Raw genomic sequence first — 15,777 nt, 5'->3', positions numbered from 1 at the left:
TGATGAATTACTGCAGCTCTTCACTCGATCTGGGATCAGCACGAACTGCGAGTTTACAGGAGCGATTTTTTTTTTTCTCTATTTTTCACCATTTTCTGGAAAGTGGCTCTAAGGACTACTACACCCCCTCGTTTATTAACCCTCGTTTAAAAACTTATCAGTTTAGTGATATAATCATAAGAAAAAGGGTCCTTTGTTCTTTATTTTTTGCGTATCCCTTATTATTGAACATCTAATCACTTCGTATTATTGTCATCCTTACGCCGAGGTGTTTATAAATAATAATTTTCTTTATTATGTTTAGATGATTATTGATTTCTTCTTGGAGAGCATTAATTTTTATATTTAAACTTGTTAAAAATGTACAGTATTAACTATGTTAATAGAAACGTTGTGGAGTGCCATAATTCCCTATATTTAAGAGTTTTATGAACACAAGAGATCAGAATTTGAATACAGTTTAGTAAAATGTTATCTCTTTTTCATTTTTGAATGTGTGAAGCAAATGAAATTAAATACACCCGCGAAGACCAGGCCATTAAAAGTGGGAGAAACGGAATATGGCCAACATATAGCAGAGAGGGGAGATATTGCCTGACTGTAAAGGCGGGAATTAAAGAGAGTAATGTGTCTAAAGTGCAGGAGTGGGGGGTGTATGTAATCGTACATGTTTAGCGGGAAATATGTATTACAGTTTGTGGTGTGTTTAGTTCAGATTTTGAAAAGCTCCTTTATTATGTGATTTATGTTATTAATGTACAGTTTTCAAGAAACATTAATTTGTGCAAAGCCGTGCATAACTATTAGTTTTTTTAGGACTCATTTTGGAAAACGTTTCAACAAATGGCGAAGACATGTTCTTTAAACAAGGTTAGGAGAAAACGTTTTTGCTTTCTCTTGTTATTGTAAGAGATTTTGCTATTTGCTATTAGATTTACTCACATTAACAATTAGGCCTGCTTGATGGCTACAAGCATTTAGCACCCATACAGGCTAAAATTCTTGTTCACTCATTTAACTAACTTAAGACATAATACTCGTACATCTTTCAGGCGAAGAGAACTATTCAAAGAACAAACTTTTGACACTTATTGGCACCACAAAAGATCTTACAGTTCACGTGGATAAATTACTTCTCTACGTTTCACTCAGCCCCACTCCTTATCCAAATTTAATCTAATTCCTGTTCTTATTCTTTTTCCTTTAGGTCTATGAACAGCTATGGCAAGGTCTCGCCCCCCTTTTAGCAGAAACTCCCACCCATATACCTGGACATGATTTTCTTTTTTTTTCTTTCAATCTTCAGCAAATTTGACTCCAACTCTTGTTGCCATCGCAACCTAGGTCATCCATTTGGATCTTTCATCGCCTGGATGTACTTTAATGGTCTTTCCAGTGACTCTTTTTTCACTCAGCACAACCTAGCCTTTTATGGCAGTCATCTTAGGGTCTCTTCCTTACATGTCTGATGTAATTTACCTTTGTTCCCTAAGACAATGTACTCCGTTTGTAAGTTCTGGGTCATAACTACGTCTCAAAACTTTTCATTTAAAAGATCGATTAAGGATGCATCTTTATTATAATGGAGCATAGATCTTACGAGTATGTTCCCAGACATTGTTACCTGGTGCTAAGAGTATCAGACAATCGGAAGTGCAACTGACAAAAATCGCTTTTTCATATTTTCAGTAATTTACGTGGCAGTCACTAAAAAGGTTTTATTTGAACATCAGCATGACTTGTATTAGGCGTATCATTTTAATCAAAAGAGAGTGTGGTTATTAGTTGGATTCTAGGAAACTGTAACGTCATACTTCCTGCAACAGTGTTAATTTTATTGTCGTAAATGAATAATATTGTAGTTAACTGTCTATTTGTGTTACAAGAAAATTTAATCAAGTGAGAGAAAGTAACGCGTCTTCCGGTGTTAATAATGAAAGGAAGTAGAGTTTTTTATGTGTTCCCATTGTGCTACTTATACAAAAAAATAAGCCCATATTCCCTTAGCCCCGGATATTGCGCAAGAAAGTGTATATATTCCAGGGGATTATTAGCATATTATACATTACGTCCGGTTATTTTAGAATCTTATTCTTTTATCTGGTACTTATTTCTTTCAAAATGAACCGTAATAAAGAGGGAGGAGTTTAGTGATGCAGGACAGAGTATCAATGGTGTTTTGCTTAAAAGAGCATTAGTCGGAAAATGGTTAACTAGTAATTATCAAAGTTTATATTTACATATAGATGTGTGACAATATTGCTCTAATATTTACAGTTACCCTGAAGTATTTTTTCGGAACAAGTTTTTTTGTTAAGAAATTTTTAAGGACCTAAGAGGTCCTTAATTTCAAGAATACTGTGTCCTTATTTTAAAACGTATTTAATTTTCTCTGTAGCACCATCCCAATTGTTCAAATGAAAGTTTTAGGTCTACTGATGTAGTTTAGAGGAATTTGATGAAGTCAAATTGCCAAATCCATTCTGTTGTGGGATTCATCCAATCAAGAGATTTTGATTGCCATTATTACAGCAGCAGCTAGGTTCTTCTAAAGAGACCAAATCAAAATGTAAAGTTTCAGCTTTTGGAGATTTGTTTTTTTTTAAAGATATTTTGTTTAGATAAAGAGTCTTACAAATGGACCATTTTTTTTTTAAATCACTCTGTTGTTAACTATCATAACAGATATTCCCGCATTTAACTTGATCACAATATTTATTAAAAAAGTTTTAAAAAGTTGTACTGAATGCTATCTAAGAGCACAATATCCTCAAAAGCGATAATTGTCCAATTTGTTTATTTAATTATTATTGGTAGAAGAAACAAGAAAAATTACGCCTAAATCCCATATTCGCAAAATTTTACCTGACGCGGCAGTAAATAAGTAGGTATTCAGTGTATTAATAGTGAATATAAGTATATCAAAGTTAAATAATGTATTTGAATTAAATTGATAAATCTGAAAAGCTCAGTGAATGGAAAATCCCATGAACAATTTGTAAAATCTAGTGAGGACACTCTCCAAGATAATTAATTTATCATTTTTCTTCAGACTAACAATTTTGACTAAATGATGTTTGTCTACGATAGCCGAACGGTTATAGACTAGACCCGCAAAGCTAAGATGTATTGCTAGTTAGTGGGTTGGACTCCTGGTCTAGGCCTTGTATTTTATTTAATAGTTAATATGAGGAATTTATAGTGAAGTATGTTAGGCGGTTATAGGCTAGACCCGCAAAGCTAAGATGTATTGCTGGTTAGTGGGTTGGACTCCTGGTCTAGCCCTTGGATTTTATTTAATAGTTAATTCTGAGTAATTTATAGTGAAGTATGTTAGGCGGTTATAGGCTAGACCCGCAAAGCTAAGATGTATTGCTGGTTAGTGGGTTGGACTCCTGGTCTAGGCCTTGTATTTTATTTAATAGTTAATATGAGGAATTTATAGTGAAGTATGTTAGGCGGTTATAGGCTAGACCCGCAAAGCTAAGATGTATTGCTGGTTAGTGGGTTGGACTCCTGGTCTAGGCCTTGTATTTTATTTAATAGTTAATATAAGGGAATTTATAGTAAAGTATGTTAGGCGGTTATAGGCTAGACCCGCAAAGCTAAGATATTGCTGGTTAGTGGGTTGGACTCCTGGTCTAGGCCTTGTATTTTATTTAATAGTTAATATAAGGGAATTTATAGTAAAGTATGTTTGCCTATTCGCCTCCGTCCACGACACCTAATTTAGACTTGAAGCTCGCCCGAAGATTAGGCATTACTTTACTCTTTTTTTTTTTATTGCTTTCTCTAAAATGGCTTCTATGCTTTTCTGTAAACTTCATACACACATTTTATGAACCTTGATTTATGGGTTTAATTTTCATTTTTTTTTTTTTTTTTAGAACTGTTGACCAGAATTGAATGTGGACTCAAATGCTCGGAGTTTGAAGAATATTTATGAGCTGAACCTCGAGAAAGTCGAACAAGTGATCTCACCGGATTTTATGCGAGGTTTTTATTGAACTTTTTAATATGAATGAATTACTAAAACGATATGTTACTATTGAAATGGTTTATACAATAATATGTGCAAATGTGTGAAATCTCTTATCGTCTGTTCCATTTAGGAGTGGAAGAGGGTGATGCTGTCAAAGTTGAAACAACGGGTGAGAGTAAGAGGAGTCTGCCTTCCAAGAGAGAGAGAGAGAGAGAGAAAAGAGAGGTTCTTGGACTGAAGGGTGACCCCTCCCCCCCGCCTCCAACCCCAAAGAGAAAGGGGAATATCCTCATGCGAAGCGATGACGTCACACACGCGCGCACACACATTTCAAAAGAGAGGGGTTAGTACAAGATCACTGGGACGGGCTATAGACGTTGTCAATACCATGGGGTCCATATTGGAGCCTGTGAAACGCATGCGCCGCAAATCCACTACATCTGTGAGTTTGGGCCCCTCTCGCTGTCTGGCCGTACATTTCTCGTGGTTACATCGCCGAGTAATACCAGCAGCAGCAGCAACATCTCGCCGCACTTCTCTACCCTCTACAGTCCAGCAGGCTGCCCTTAGTTCACTTTTCCTTTCTCTAGCTGCTAGAGAAAGAGGAAAAATGGAAGGTAAATTTTTTATATACATACAGATATATATATATATATCTATACATTTATGTTCAAGTTACAATGTTACTCTTTATTAGTTTTCCTTCTTCCATGATATATTGGCAACACTGATTTCAACTTTTCTTCCCCTTCCTAGTAGTACGTCATATTTAAACCCGCCATTTAGTCTCGACTCAACTCGATATAACCTAAACTTTGCTGCACATTTTTGTTGCATATGGAATTCATGGTGCAATTAACTTCACACAAATCGCACATCATTCTCGTGTATCTTTTTTCCACTTTTTTCAAATTTACTATTATTATAGTAATTTATTATGATCAGCGTAATGAGAAGAGAATTTAAAGCCAATTTTAGAGAATATTAGTAAAGTTAACAGTCGGATGAATTATAACTTTGAAAAACCGTTAAATATAAAATATGGTTACTCTGTGACTCATATCAAAAGCAAATAGGAGATAGTGGATTTTATCTTCTATATATAAACTGTTTTATATACATGTATATAAAATATACTATATATACGTTCAAGTTATGTGATAGATAAGAGAGTGAGAAAGAAGAATAGAGAGTTTTGTCCACTATAATCTCTGCTCCATTCCTAGATAAATAAAAAACTAGGAAATTTTATTCAAAAGATCTTAATTTCAATTGACATGATCACTATAATTATATCGCTGAAGGAAGCCTTACGTCACAGAACCCATTAAAATAAATTTTCTCATCGCTTTTCTTCACTATCGGAAATCTATCATTTGATGTCCTCTTTAATTATTATACTGTGGTGGAAACCATACATTATTACTAAAGTGACCGTTTATAGAAAAGCTCTTAACATTTTCCACAAATCTCTCCAAAAAAAACTCGGAAAACTTAACCAGAGGAAAACGCTTTTAAATATATACGTGTAAAGGCATTTAATTGCTTGAATAGTGCATAAAATTTGAAAAGGAAACATCGGTGCTAGTTTACAAAAAATTGCAAAAGAAAATCACTATAGTTTTTAGTTGAAAAGTTTAAACTAGTCTTTAAAAATATAAATAAATGCTAATTTTTTTACAATTTAAAACCCAAAATTTTTAGTCCGGAAGTGGAAGTATTACAAAATTTTTACTTTTCATGCACAGGGTTTTAATTGTTTTTTCATGCTCAGAACAAACTTAATTCTTTTATTTTAGGATACGTCATGATGTGTAAAATATGCGGGTTAAACATAATTTCAAAAAAAATACTAGTAAATATCAGAAATTAAACCCTGATATTAACCCATTCATTTTGTGATTATCAGAAGTAGAAACTAAAAGATTTGATTTTAAAACTTGAAATTTTTAGTTTATGTTTTTAATTAAGCATTATTTTAAGTTTAATATTATTGAATAGGCTCGCTAAAGCTGAGAAAAATTATACTTCCACTAAGCTTACCACTAAAAAGAAAAATTCCTGGAAAATAATTGTATTTGGAAATAAAAGTCGTGAATAAAATGGTTTAACTTCTTTTTTATTGTTCGTAAGTTGAGAACGTCAAAAGATCCATGGAAGTAGGAACTCAAAATTTAAGTTCTGCTAAAAAAATATATATATACATAATCTCTAGTGCGGTGGAAGAAAATTTAGCAAAAATAGTTATTCGTTTTCCATTCGCTAGGTACATAATCTATTGTTGAGTTACTTTAAGCACTTTTATCATTTAATATTATATTTATATAACAGAAATTATAATAATTGAATGAGAGAATATTATATAATACAATATAAACACGCATACTATTAAACAGCAAGCATGACTCAAACACAAGCAAAATAGTTGTTCTCTTAAATCTAGTGTATTCGTGCACATTTCTCTTTTAATTAAGCTTTCTGTGCTTAACGTTTTGTAATTCTGTTTATTAACATTACTCTCACAAACACACACACACACCCACACTGGCACGCTGTAAGAAGTAGACTAGACTGGCTCCCAGTTGCTCTTTAGAATTCCTCAATTACAGCCACACTCACACTCACCAATCTCATTCTGTGAGAAACTAAAAGCCCTTTTCGCACAAACACTTACGTTGAACTAGTGTGTTCACAGCATCTGTGTTCTCTCTTCTTGGCCACGCTCACCCTAACATTGAATTATAATATTACTGAGTTAGAACTCACAAACATAGTTCTGTTAAAATACAATTTCCATTTGTGTAGTTTAAACTTTTTTGATGAAATTCCAATTATTATTTTAGCCTAATTATTTATTTAATAACATAAAGATAGATTAAATAATTGATATCTAAATCAGAGATTGCCAACTTCAGTATAGCATAAGATCGATTTTTTTTAAATTTGTAATCTTGATACTTAACGCACTCATACTTGAGTTTAGTGAACTAATATACGAGAATCGCAAATAGGGATTAGACCAACATGATTTAATTTTTATTAATTGTAAAGTAGCCTCTGTAAAAAAAAAGTTTATCAAATTTTATTTCGTTATCTTATCTTCAATAGGACGTTCGCGACAGTCTGCCTCATACCCTCAAAAGTTCATAATTTGACGTGTCTCCAACAATGATAACGAATCTTCAACGTGCAAATGAATAAATTGGGCAACAATGTTTAGGATGCGGCTCCCCTCACTCGAAGGCTATGACACTACATAAGCCATGGCCATTGGATTCTATAAATCATGCTTTTGGGCTTAGAGATCCGCTTTATATTGACAGCGATCGACCAAAACTAACTAGTAAACTAGATATTAGTAAACTATAATAGAAGTATAGTGTTGACAGAAGAGTAACCTCGCCTCTCCAATGCAACCACTAGAAGATTTAAACCAAAGAACTGATCTTAGCATTCGTTAATCCCAGGTTTAAAGGGAATCCTTTGTCGATTGCTAGGGAAATTAAGCAAAATGTAAAAAATAGACTTCGGGTATACAAATACATATCTTCCTCTATTTTAAAATGCTTTCTCAAATTCGGTATTCATAGTTACTTTATTGTCATTTTTCCCTACCACTCAAGTGCCTTTAATATGAAATATCCGTAGGAAATCGATTCAAAATAAATGTTGTAAGGGTTACGTTCTTATATGGAATTAGTATATCAAGTTTAAATAAGATCGATAATAGAGACTTTTTTAAGGAAATTCTCATAAAAGGGAAAATGGATTCTGTAAAAAGGCCCTTCTGGTAGATGTTTTTATCGAATTCGATAAATGTAAATACTTGCAACTTAATTTGAGGCGAGTGTTGTTGTTTGACAACAAATGGGGGAGATTTCTCATTTTGAATTTCGCGTGTAGCTACTTTTTGTTAGAAGTAATAACAGTTAAGTATGAGCTTCCGCCACCGTCCACGCTACCTAACTGGTAGTTAAGCCCTTCCTGAAAATAAAAATTAGGAGTTTACTTTTGGTTTTACTACTTGAACTAACAGACTCAAACACACCAAGACCAATAGAGGGAAAAACTATATTTTGTACTCAAGAGAATTCCAAACGGTTATTTTGAACTTTATTAGAATAATTTAAGCTCCATATCGCATTTCTGTCTTTTAATAGTGTTAATAGTAGATTAAAAACGAAAAACTTTAAAATAAAGTGATCATATTCGGAAAATTGGATGTGAATTTTGGGCTGCGGTTGAACTTCAAATTAGATTTATTTCATAAGATTCACTCTCTCTGTACGAATGTATTGTTACTAAGAGATACATTCTTACAATGTGAGTACAAATTTTTATATACATAGATGCATTTGATGCTTGTTGTATATTTCCAAACATTTTATTTAAGTGTTCGAACGATTGTTTGTTTATGTTATAGACTATTCGTTATAGACATTATGTGGGCTATGTGAATTGAATGCGTCTGTTGGTCTGGTATATGTTAGGGAAATGCCAACTCAACATTAATGTGTCTGAGAGTTTGAGATATTTATAATTTATTTTTTTGTCTCCATTATTCACATATTTGGTTTACACTTCTTACTTTGGTTTTTGGCACGTTTCCTTTTTTTCATTTTTCTTGCTGTGAAATTTAAAAATAAGTGGTTTCTAATTTCGGTTAGTTTGTATCGAAGATTATTGTAATATTAAATTTTGTTGATTATTTTTGTATATATGTATTTTGTGTAGCTTAAGGCGCTTTAACATCTGAAGACATTGGCACACAGAGCTTTTTTCAATGCACTTTCGGCCTCTTGTTACAGCTAACATTATCTAGTGCCGCATTGTGGGCTGTAAGACACTTCTAGAAAGATAAACTGTAAACAGCTAATTACGAATCCAAAATCTGCGCGTGGAGATCCAACATTCCTACGTTGAGCTAATCTCTTTTTGAATTATGGTATTCAAGAAGTCAGTTTGAAAGAAAAAACAGTGTAGTCAATCTAGAACCATTTTTATGGTTTTTAACTTTGAAAGAATTTGAATTAGCTTAGCTTGCATATGGTCTTGGGTTTCACCCACAATTCCTGATACTTATTGTACATCCATCATTTGATGCCCTAAATCAAGGCATTTTGGCAATGCCCACAAAACTGTTAGGGTTCATCGACTATCCGATCATCTAGACGAAAAAGACTTTCTTTTCGTTACCAGTTCTCTGGTGTTTTTAAGTTTTCTAAACAGCCTTCCATTTTCTTTTTATTTATAAATTTAGTTATTATACTTTACACGCATTACACGAATGTCATTCTGGTTTAGTCTACTGAATTTTTAGCCCCATTTACTAAAGCACAGCTTTCCACCGAATTCTGCACTAATTCTTAAGGACAAAAAGTTAAAATTGTGTAGCTTTATTTAGATAAACCTAGGAAACTACCTCGCCACGCTATTATTTTATTATTCATCTCATTATTAATATGTTTGCTCGAATTTTTGGCCTCTCCTGATTAAAAGTCGAAATCCAGGTTTTTGTCCAGCTAGTTGGTTTTTCGTTTTTCATTTTCATTGCACATTATCGATTGCTGTCGGCAACTGGTTTTATACATAAGCGTATATTCAGTTCTCATAGATGATTAAATCTACGAAAAAGTTCTTTTTTCAAACTAACTTTCCGGACAAAGTGCCATGAAGTTGAACTAAATATTGAACTGGTTACAAAAATGAGAACTATAAAATATTGCTTCAATACTTTTTGAAATACATTAAAGATTGGGAATTATAATATATTCTCAGAATATATTAAAGACAATATATAAGTGTATGTTTCTTGTGAAGCTGGACTTGTGTGTGTGTATGTATATATATATAGAGATCCACCATGAGGAGAGGTTAGTACAAATGGGGGCCAAGTATGTTCTCCCAAGTTTTGTGAGAGAGGATTTGTGTGTGCTTCCTGGCGGTAATCAATATAACCATCCGGAGCACCAGAGCCAGTACCAGGTTTAATTTCCGGTCAAGCGTGCCTTGCTAATAAATCTTAAACTGAAAATTGTCTTAAACATTCTCCAGGGCAAGGTGAGGAGGTGAGGCAAAAGGCTGCTGGCGACATAGCCGTTAGTGTGTACAAATTGATGCTACGAGTTTTGTGTGTGTCTGTGTAAGTAAGCAGGTGAAAACTCATCTTTATGTTTGAAATCAATAACCAAATCCTCTCGCCCTACTGTTCACACGAACAGCTGGCCTTTTGAAAAGATCATATGATCGGAGTCTGTAGGTGGTTTTAAACAGTTTTAATCTTCATGATTAAAAGAAAAAAAAAGAACTCTGTGTAGAAAAATCTCACGAATTGCTCTTACTCCAGTTCATCTCATGTTTCTATGGAGCACATTTTCTTCAAACTTCTGAAACTATCTATTGAAACTATCAAGAGTTTATTGAATGAGTAACGCGAAGGTTTGATCGAAATCTGTAAACAGAAAGTACCGCTTTGCTAAATCAATTTTCTAGGTCAAAGATCCTCACCAAGTCATCGAAATACCAATAGTTTTCTTCATTTTAATCCAACACAATTTGGACTGTAAATGTAAATTGTTAGATCCAAAGTGCTTTGCCCTAAGGTCAATTTGTATTTTCATTTAATTTTTTTGCTATAGAAAATAGAGTTGGTTTTATTTTTACTTATCTTTTATTTTATGCATTTTCATAATAAAAAGTGATTTTAATTTATTGTTATTTTGTGTGGAACAATGTGTTTATTTTGAAGTATTATTTATTCTTTTTTGTTCCGAAGGGAATAAATTACCAACACTCTCTCTTAAATACATGCACTCATTACACACAACCACATCATTCCCTAGTCATTTTTTGTGTTTGTGTTTTTGCATATTTAGCGTTTTTTTAAAAAAAACACAAAAGTGCTTTTATTACATTATAATTTTTATGTTTGCATTGAACTTCAGGTGTGACCCTAAAAAAAAAGAAAAAGAAATGCCCTGTTTGACGAACTATGCCACTTCTGAACACGTACTAGCACGTTGTTTCTCTCCCTTCACAGGCCACAACGTAACATGCCCTCCTGGTTGCCACATTACACGGTAATATAGCTGTACCTCCTGCAGGCTTCTGTTTCCGTTATATTGTTCACTTAAAAGGGAGATGTTTCACCCGCTTTCCTTTTTTTTTTTTTGTAGCACCCTCATGCTCTTGCTTGCTGGCTGTAGCCCTATTAATGATATTTATTCTCAAACCTATGAGGGTCACGTGTCCTTCAGAGAGCTCTATCTTTAAAAACCCGTCCTAGGCAAATAGTACCCTGGCTCTTTCTTCTTGTTTGTATGATAGGTCGGTCATGTGTAAACTCTATTTGGGGGATGTTTTAGTTTAACTTACTTTCTCTCCGTATCCTATGGTTCTATGGTTTTTCTCCTTTATCCGTTATTTATTTTTTCATTTGTTTGTAGAGTGACTTCATGTTTGATGTTACTGTTATCTGTAGTTCTGCCTTAGAAAATATAAAAGAACCAACTAATATGAAACCTCAAATAATTTTCTCTTACTGCCATTTTTTGGTTTTATTATTTTATCTACATTAGTGACTTTGATTTTAGTGGGTTCTAAGGAAGCTGTACACTATAGTTGGCGCTATTAGTAATTTGAATCATCAACTCTTTGGCCATTGGCGCCCAGAGTTTTTACAGTCACGTCCGGCCATCGAACAGCATTATAGACAAGACTGTCCATAACCTACAGTGGCTGCAACAAGCCCAAGAGAAAAGAAAATCTAAAACAAGTTAGCTGATGAAGACAGGTAGCTGATGAAAAAGTCCTTAGTGAATAAGCAATCCATCTCTTAGCTCAGTTGTTGGCGCACGGAATTACCATTCGGAGAAATCATTTACCATTGTCTAACCACTCACCCTAGAAGACTGCGAAGTAGGCTAGCTCACCGGAAGAGAGGTGGTGAATGGTGTGTTTGCGGTGTAGCAGACAAAAAATCCTCCAAGCATTTTCTTTTGTAAAAAACAATCGTAACTGTAGTTCACAGGGATGTATGGATTCAGAGCGCCAGAAGTGCACGTTGTTGTCTGCAGAAATGGATTATGGAATGTGGACGACAATATCAAGGCTATGTAAAGTACAAATGAATAAAGTGAGGGAAGAAAAAGGATTCACAGGAATTGCTGACAAGAAAGAAGTGAACCCTTTAGCGGGATGGCCCTGTACTAAAATGGATTAAGAGCTGTGGTCGAAAACTCCTGAAAGGATCACCTCCGGGATCAAGAAATCCGCTATCAGGAAATCAAAGATAGCTCTGCAGATTGTTGGCAACAGCGAGACAATATGCGGAAAAACTGAAACTACAGAATAGTGGAAAAACTTTCAAAAACTTTTAACTAAAAGACAAAATTTCCTCAATTTTTAGTTTTTCTTTATTTAAAAGCTAGCGCTTGCGCAGTATTCCTTTCGAGGGCAGAAACTTTTCCAGCGATTAAACTCCCTTTTTCTTTTAGTTAATTGCTCTCATTACTTGAGGGAAAGAAATCAGGACGCCCTGGCATTATAATTGCATGGAGGATATTGTCAGCAGAAGAGTGATAAACTAAAAGATAAGCTGTGAGATGGCCTGTACAAAAATCCTCAATGAGTTTAGACTATTTTAAGCTGACTGTTACCTTCAGATCTTCTATATGTTTAACTAAAATCAGTTTCTAAAGAAAATAAATCACCCATCAGTTCTGTAAAGTTGCATTTCCAATTAATTGTTTCAGTTGTTTCAAAATTGGCGAAATCTTAGGAAATTGTTTCAAATAATTGGGCCACATTATTGAGAAGATCTCAGAATCATTTTTGTAAAATTACATTTCCTATTTTCTGTTTCGCTTTTCAAATCCCCCACTGGGTGTACCCGATACCTTTGGTTGTGGGTTCTTTAAAAGAAGACTTTGATTTTAGTGGGTTCTAGGGAAGCTGTACACTATAGTTGGCGCTATTACTAGCGAATTTGAATCATATTCAACCCAACAATAGCTTTTTAATAAAAATTGTAAGTTTCAAGTAAAATTAGTCTTGAGTAAGAAAAAGTCTTCTGAGTTATTGACAAAGTTTATTTTAGCAGTTGAAAAATAAATAATTTTTAGAACATCGTATTTTTTTCTAGTAGAAAACTTCAAAGTTTTTAATTCGGCCAAATTTTAAGTCCTGTTCAATCACTGTTAAATGAAAGCTATGAAAGTTCATTCATTAAATTTGTGTTGGAATTTTGAATCACATCAAATAGTAAATGATTTCATTGATATATCCAATACAAATTAATCTTCTAAAAACTGCCTCATAAAATGATACAAATGTTTTTTATTGAGGGGAGTGTAACATCAATGAATGTTGTCTTGTCAGCCACAATCATTGATAAAATAAATAAATAATAATAATGGTGGTATTAAGAAATTTCATTGTAGTATTTACCGGGAAATTTTAGCTGTACGTGAAGGTTGAAAGAGGAAACTCGTGTCTTAAGTGTGCAAGCCGAGACTGGCAAAAACGTCAATAACTTCCGCTCTCCAGCACCCTTTCTCCACTGCTTTTCAGAATGTATCATCAGTTTTTTCCTCTTCCTTCTAGAAACTCATTTTTCATTGCATGCTTTTTTTTATTCCATTCAGAAAAGAAATGTATCAGATCACAAATTGAAATTCAAACGATAGAGTGATTTAAGTTTATTTTAGTTATATAATAAATTTGTTAAAATTTTACCGGACTGATCAAACTAAAGCAGCGAACAGCGATCTCTTTATTTACCTCTTAGTCATAGAGTTCCGGCTTAACTATTCTTCTATTTTCTTTAAAGCTGATAATGGATTCATGGAAAGTTTTTTTTTTTATCACTTTTCTTTCTAGTGGGACCGAGCGGCCATTAGCAGTGTACCAACAGTTATAAAGCATTTATAGTTGTAGGTAAACAGTGTAGACTTGGGAGAAGCTTTAGGTTTAAGTCAATCCCTTACATTTTTACGGATACCATCAATAATATCGAGTGAATTAATTGGGGACAGAGCATGCTTTTACTTGAACACTCTAAAGCTGTGTTGGATTTCCATCTACTTACAGGATAGTTTCCTCAGCATTTTCCAGAGAATTCTGATTTCCATTCTCAGAATTTCTGTCCCACATAACCGCTCTTATCTAAAAGTGTTAGAAAATGAAGACAACTTTTGCAGGAAAATAATATTTTTGTGCGCAATGCTCAGGGAACTTAAAAGATGTATTTCCTTCTAAAATGGAGTTCCGAATCCGGTATGTCAAAGCACTGAGAAGTGCTATTTTTTTTTGTGAAGATGTGTCGTAATTTTTTTAAAAATAATTTACTCAAAAGAAAAATATTTTCAGTTCAAAGGTGCGGCGGAAAACTAGTAGACTTGAATTTAGTTTGCCTTTTGTTCTTTATTCTTGTTTATTTGTAATAATTTTTATTTGATTTGAATGGAGGATGATATACCCCTTCTGGTGGCATTGAAGGAAGGGAGAGTCCAGGTATTATGTAATAGGTTATCCCTAATATTCCTGGGAGAGGGTGGGTAGTAACCAGATGTTGGAAGGCCAAACATCCTTCCAGTTTCTTCTAATTTGGGATGTCTAATACAGTATATCTTGAAGGACACCAGAGTGGAAGCATATTTTGGTACAGCGAGTGGTGATCACCAGGGTTTATCGCCAGGGAGTTCTGTAGGATGATGAATGATCTCAAGAGTATTGGTAGATCATCTACTTTGGCCTTCGTGCGGTACATCTCGACAAAAAAAAATCGTTAATGGGAATTCTGCTTTAGATAAATACTTTAGCAGAATGACATAATGGAATTTGGTAACCTCAAAGTAATATCCTGCTGCCTATAAATGTAACTTACTTTTATAACTTCTTCTTAGTAAATGAATACCACATATTTTTTGTAGATTTCCAGATCATCTAGAGACATTTGACTTTAGATTTTAAAAACCTAGTGAAGGGCAGTTTGCAGTTTAGTGTAATCATGTTCTAGACCGTCTACAATTGCTGAAAACTCTAACCATAAAACTATTTGATTATCGGAAGTATTTGTGTTGTTAACATCTCGCTCCAATTACAAGGCATTTGCTTGGTTGCTAGAAATTAGATAAAAAAATAGGCCTTACTAAAACTGTTTTTTAGAAATTCGAGTATTTATTTTCATAATTTTAAAAAAATTAATGCAACATCTCGAAATCTGCTGTACAGACAATTTGAACATGGGATACAGTTTGACATATTCTACAACTGTCTGTTTTTAAAAAGAAATTTAAATGGGACTAGAAAATAAACAACGATAATGCGAACTCGGTTCTCTTAGTGAAGTTCAGCTTGGGATTAAAAGCTCTAAAATAAAATCAATTATTCAAATGAGATAATCTTTTTAATTAAATCATTTTAATTTTTAGGTTTTGTTAATAAAAAAGAAAATAAGAATAAAAGAGATTAAAACCAAAAATGCTCAACAATTTTTGATAAAAAAAAAAAAAAGGGAAAAGTTGTTACGAGTTATAAAAGGTAGTTCCATCCCTTTTCATCCTCCTGCCCGTCGGCGGTAGGTTAATGCTCTTATTATTATGTGCATTCCTCTGGAATTCTAAAAAAAAAAGAGGAGGATTTATCGAAAGTGATAATTGAAAAACGCGCCGCGTATCCCACTTCACTTCTCTTTTTTCTTTCTGGAAATATTAATTAGTTTTGGGAAATCCCATCTCCTTGGGCTTTCCCATCTATAGGAAAACTCTCTTTGATTTATGTGTTAAAAGTTTCCC

General features: G+C 33.7%; 1 protein-coding gene across 4 annotated transcripts in view; it reads left to right on the top strand.

The window, feature by feature from the left end:
- Positions 1 to 15,777, top strand: part of LOC141453810 (uncharacterized) — a 90,451-nt gene that overhangs the window by 28,016 nt on the left and 46,658 nt on the right. For 3 of the 4 annotated variants that reach the window (XR_012458192.1, XR_012458191.1, XM_074127448.1), the window contains exon 3: positions 3,888 to 4,599. Coding sequence is in view for 1 of the 4 variants with exons in the window: in XM_074127448.1 (XP_073983549.1) it covers positions 4,284 to 4,599 (316 nt within the window). In the remaining 3 variants the exon portion in view is untranslated. The remainder of the gene's footprint in view (positions 1 to 3,887; positions 4,600 to 15,777) is intronic. The other variant, XR_012458193.1, reaches the window with a different exon arrangement.

Source organism: Rhodnius prolixus, unplaced genomic scaffold (genome assembly GCF_049639745.1).
Source record: "Rhodnius prolixus isolate KJV_2025 unplaced genomic scaffold, Rpr scaffold_3, whole genome shotgun sequence".
Classification (NCBI taxonomy): Eukaryota; Metazoa; Arthropoda; class Insecta; order Hemiptera; family Reduviidae; genus Rhodnius; species Rhodnius prolixus.
The sequence above is the reverse complement of the archived record's forward strand: the minus strand, read 5'-3'. Positions and strand labels throughout refer to the sequence as shown.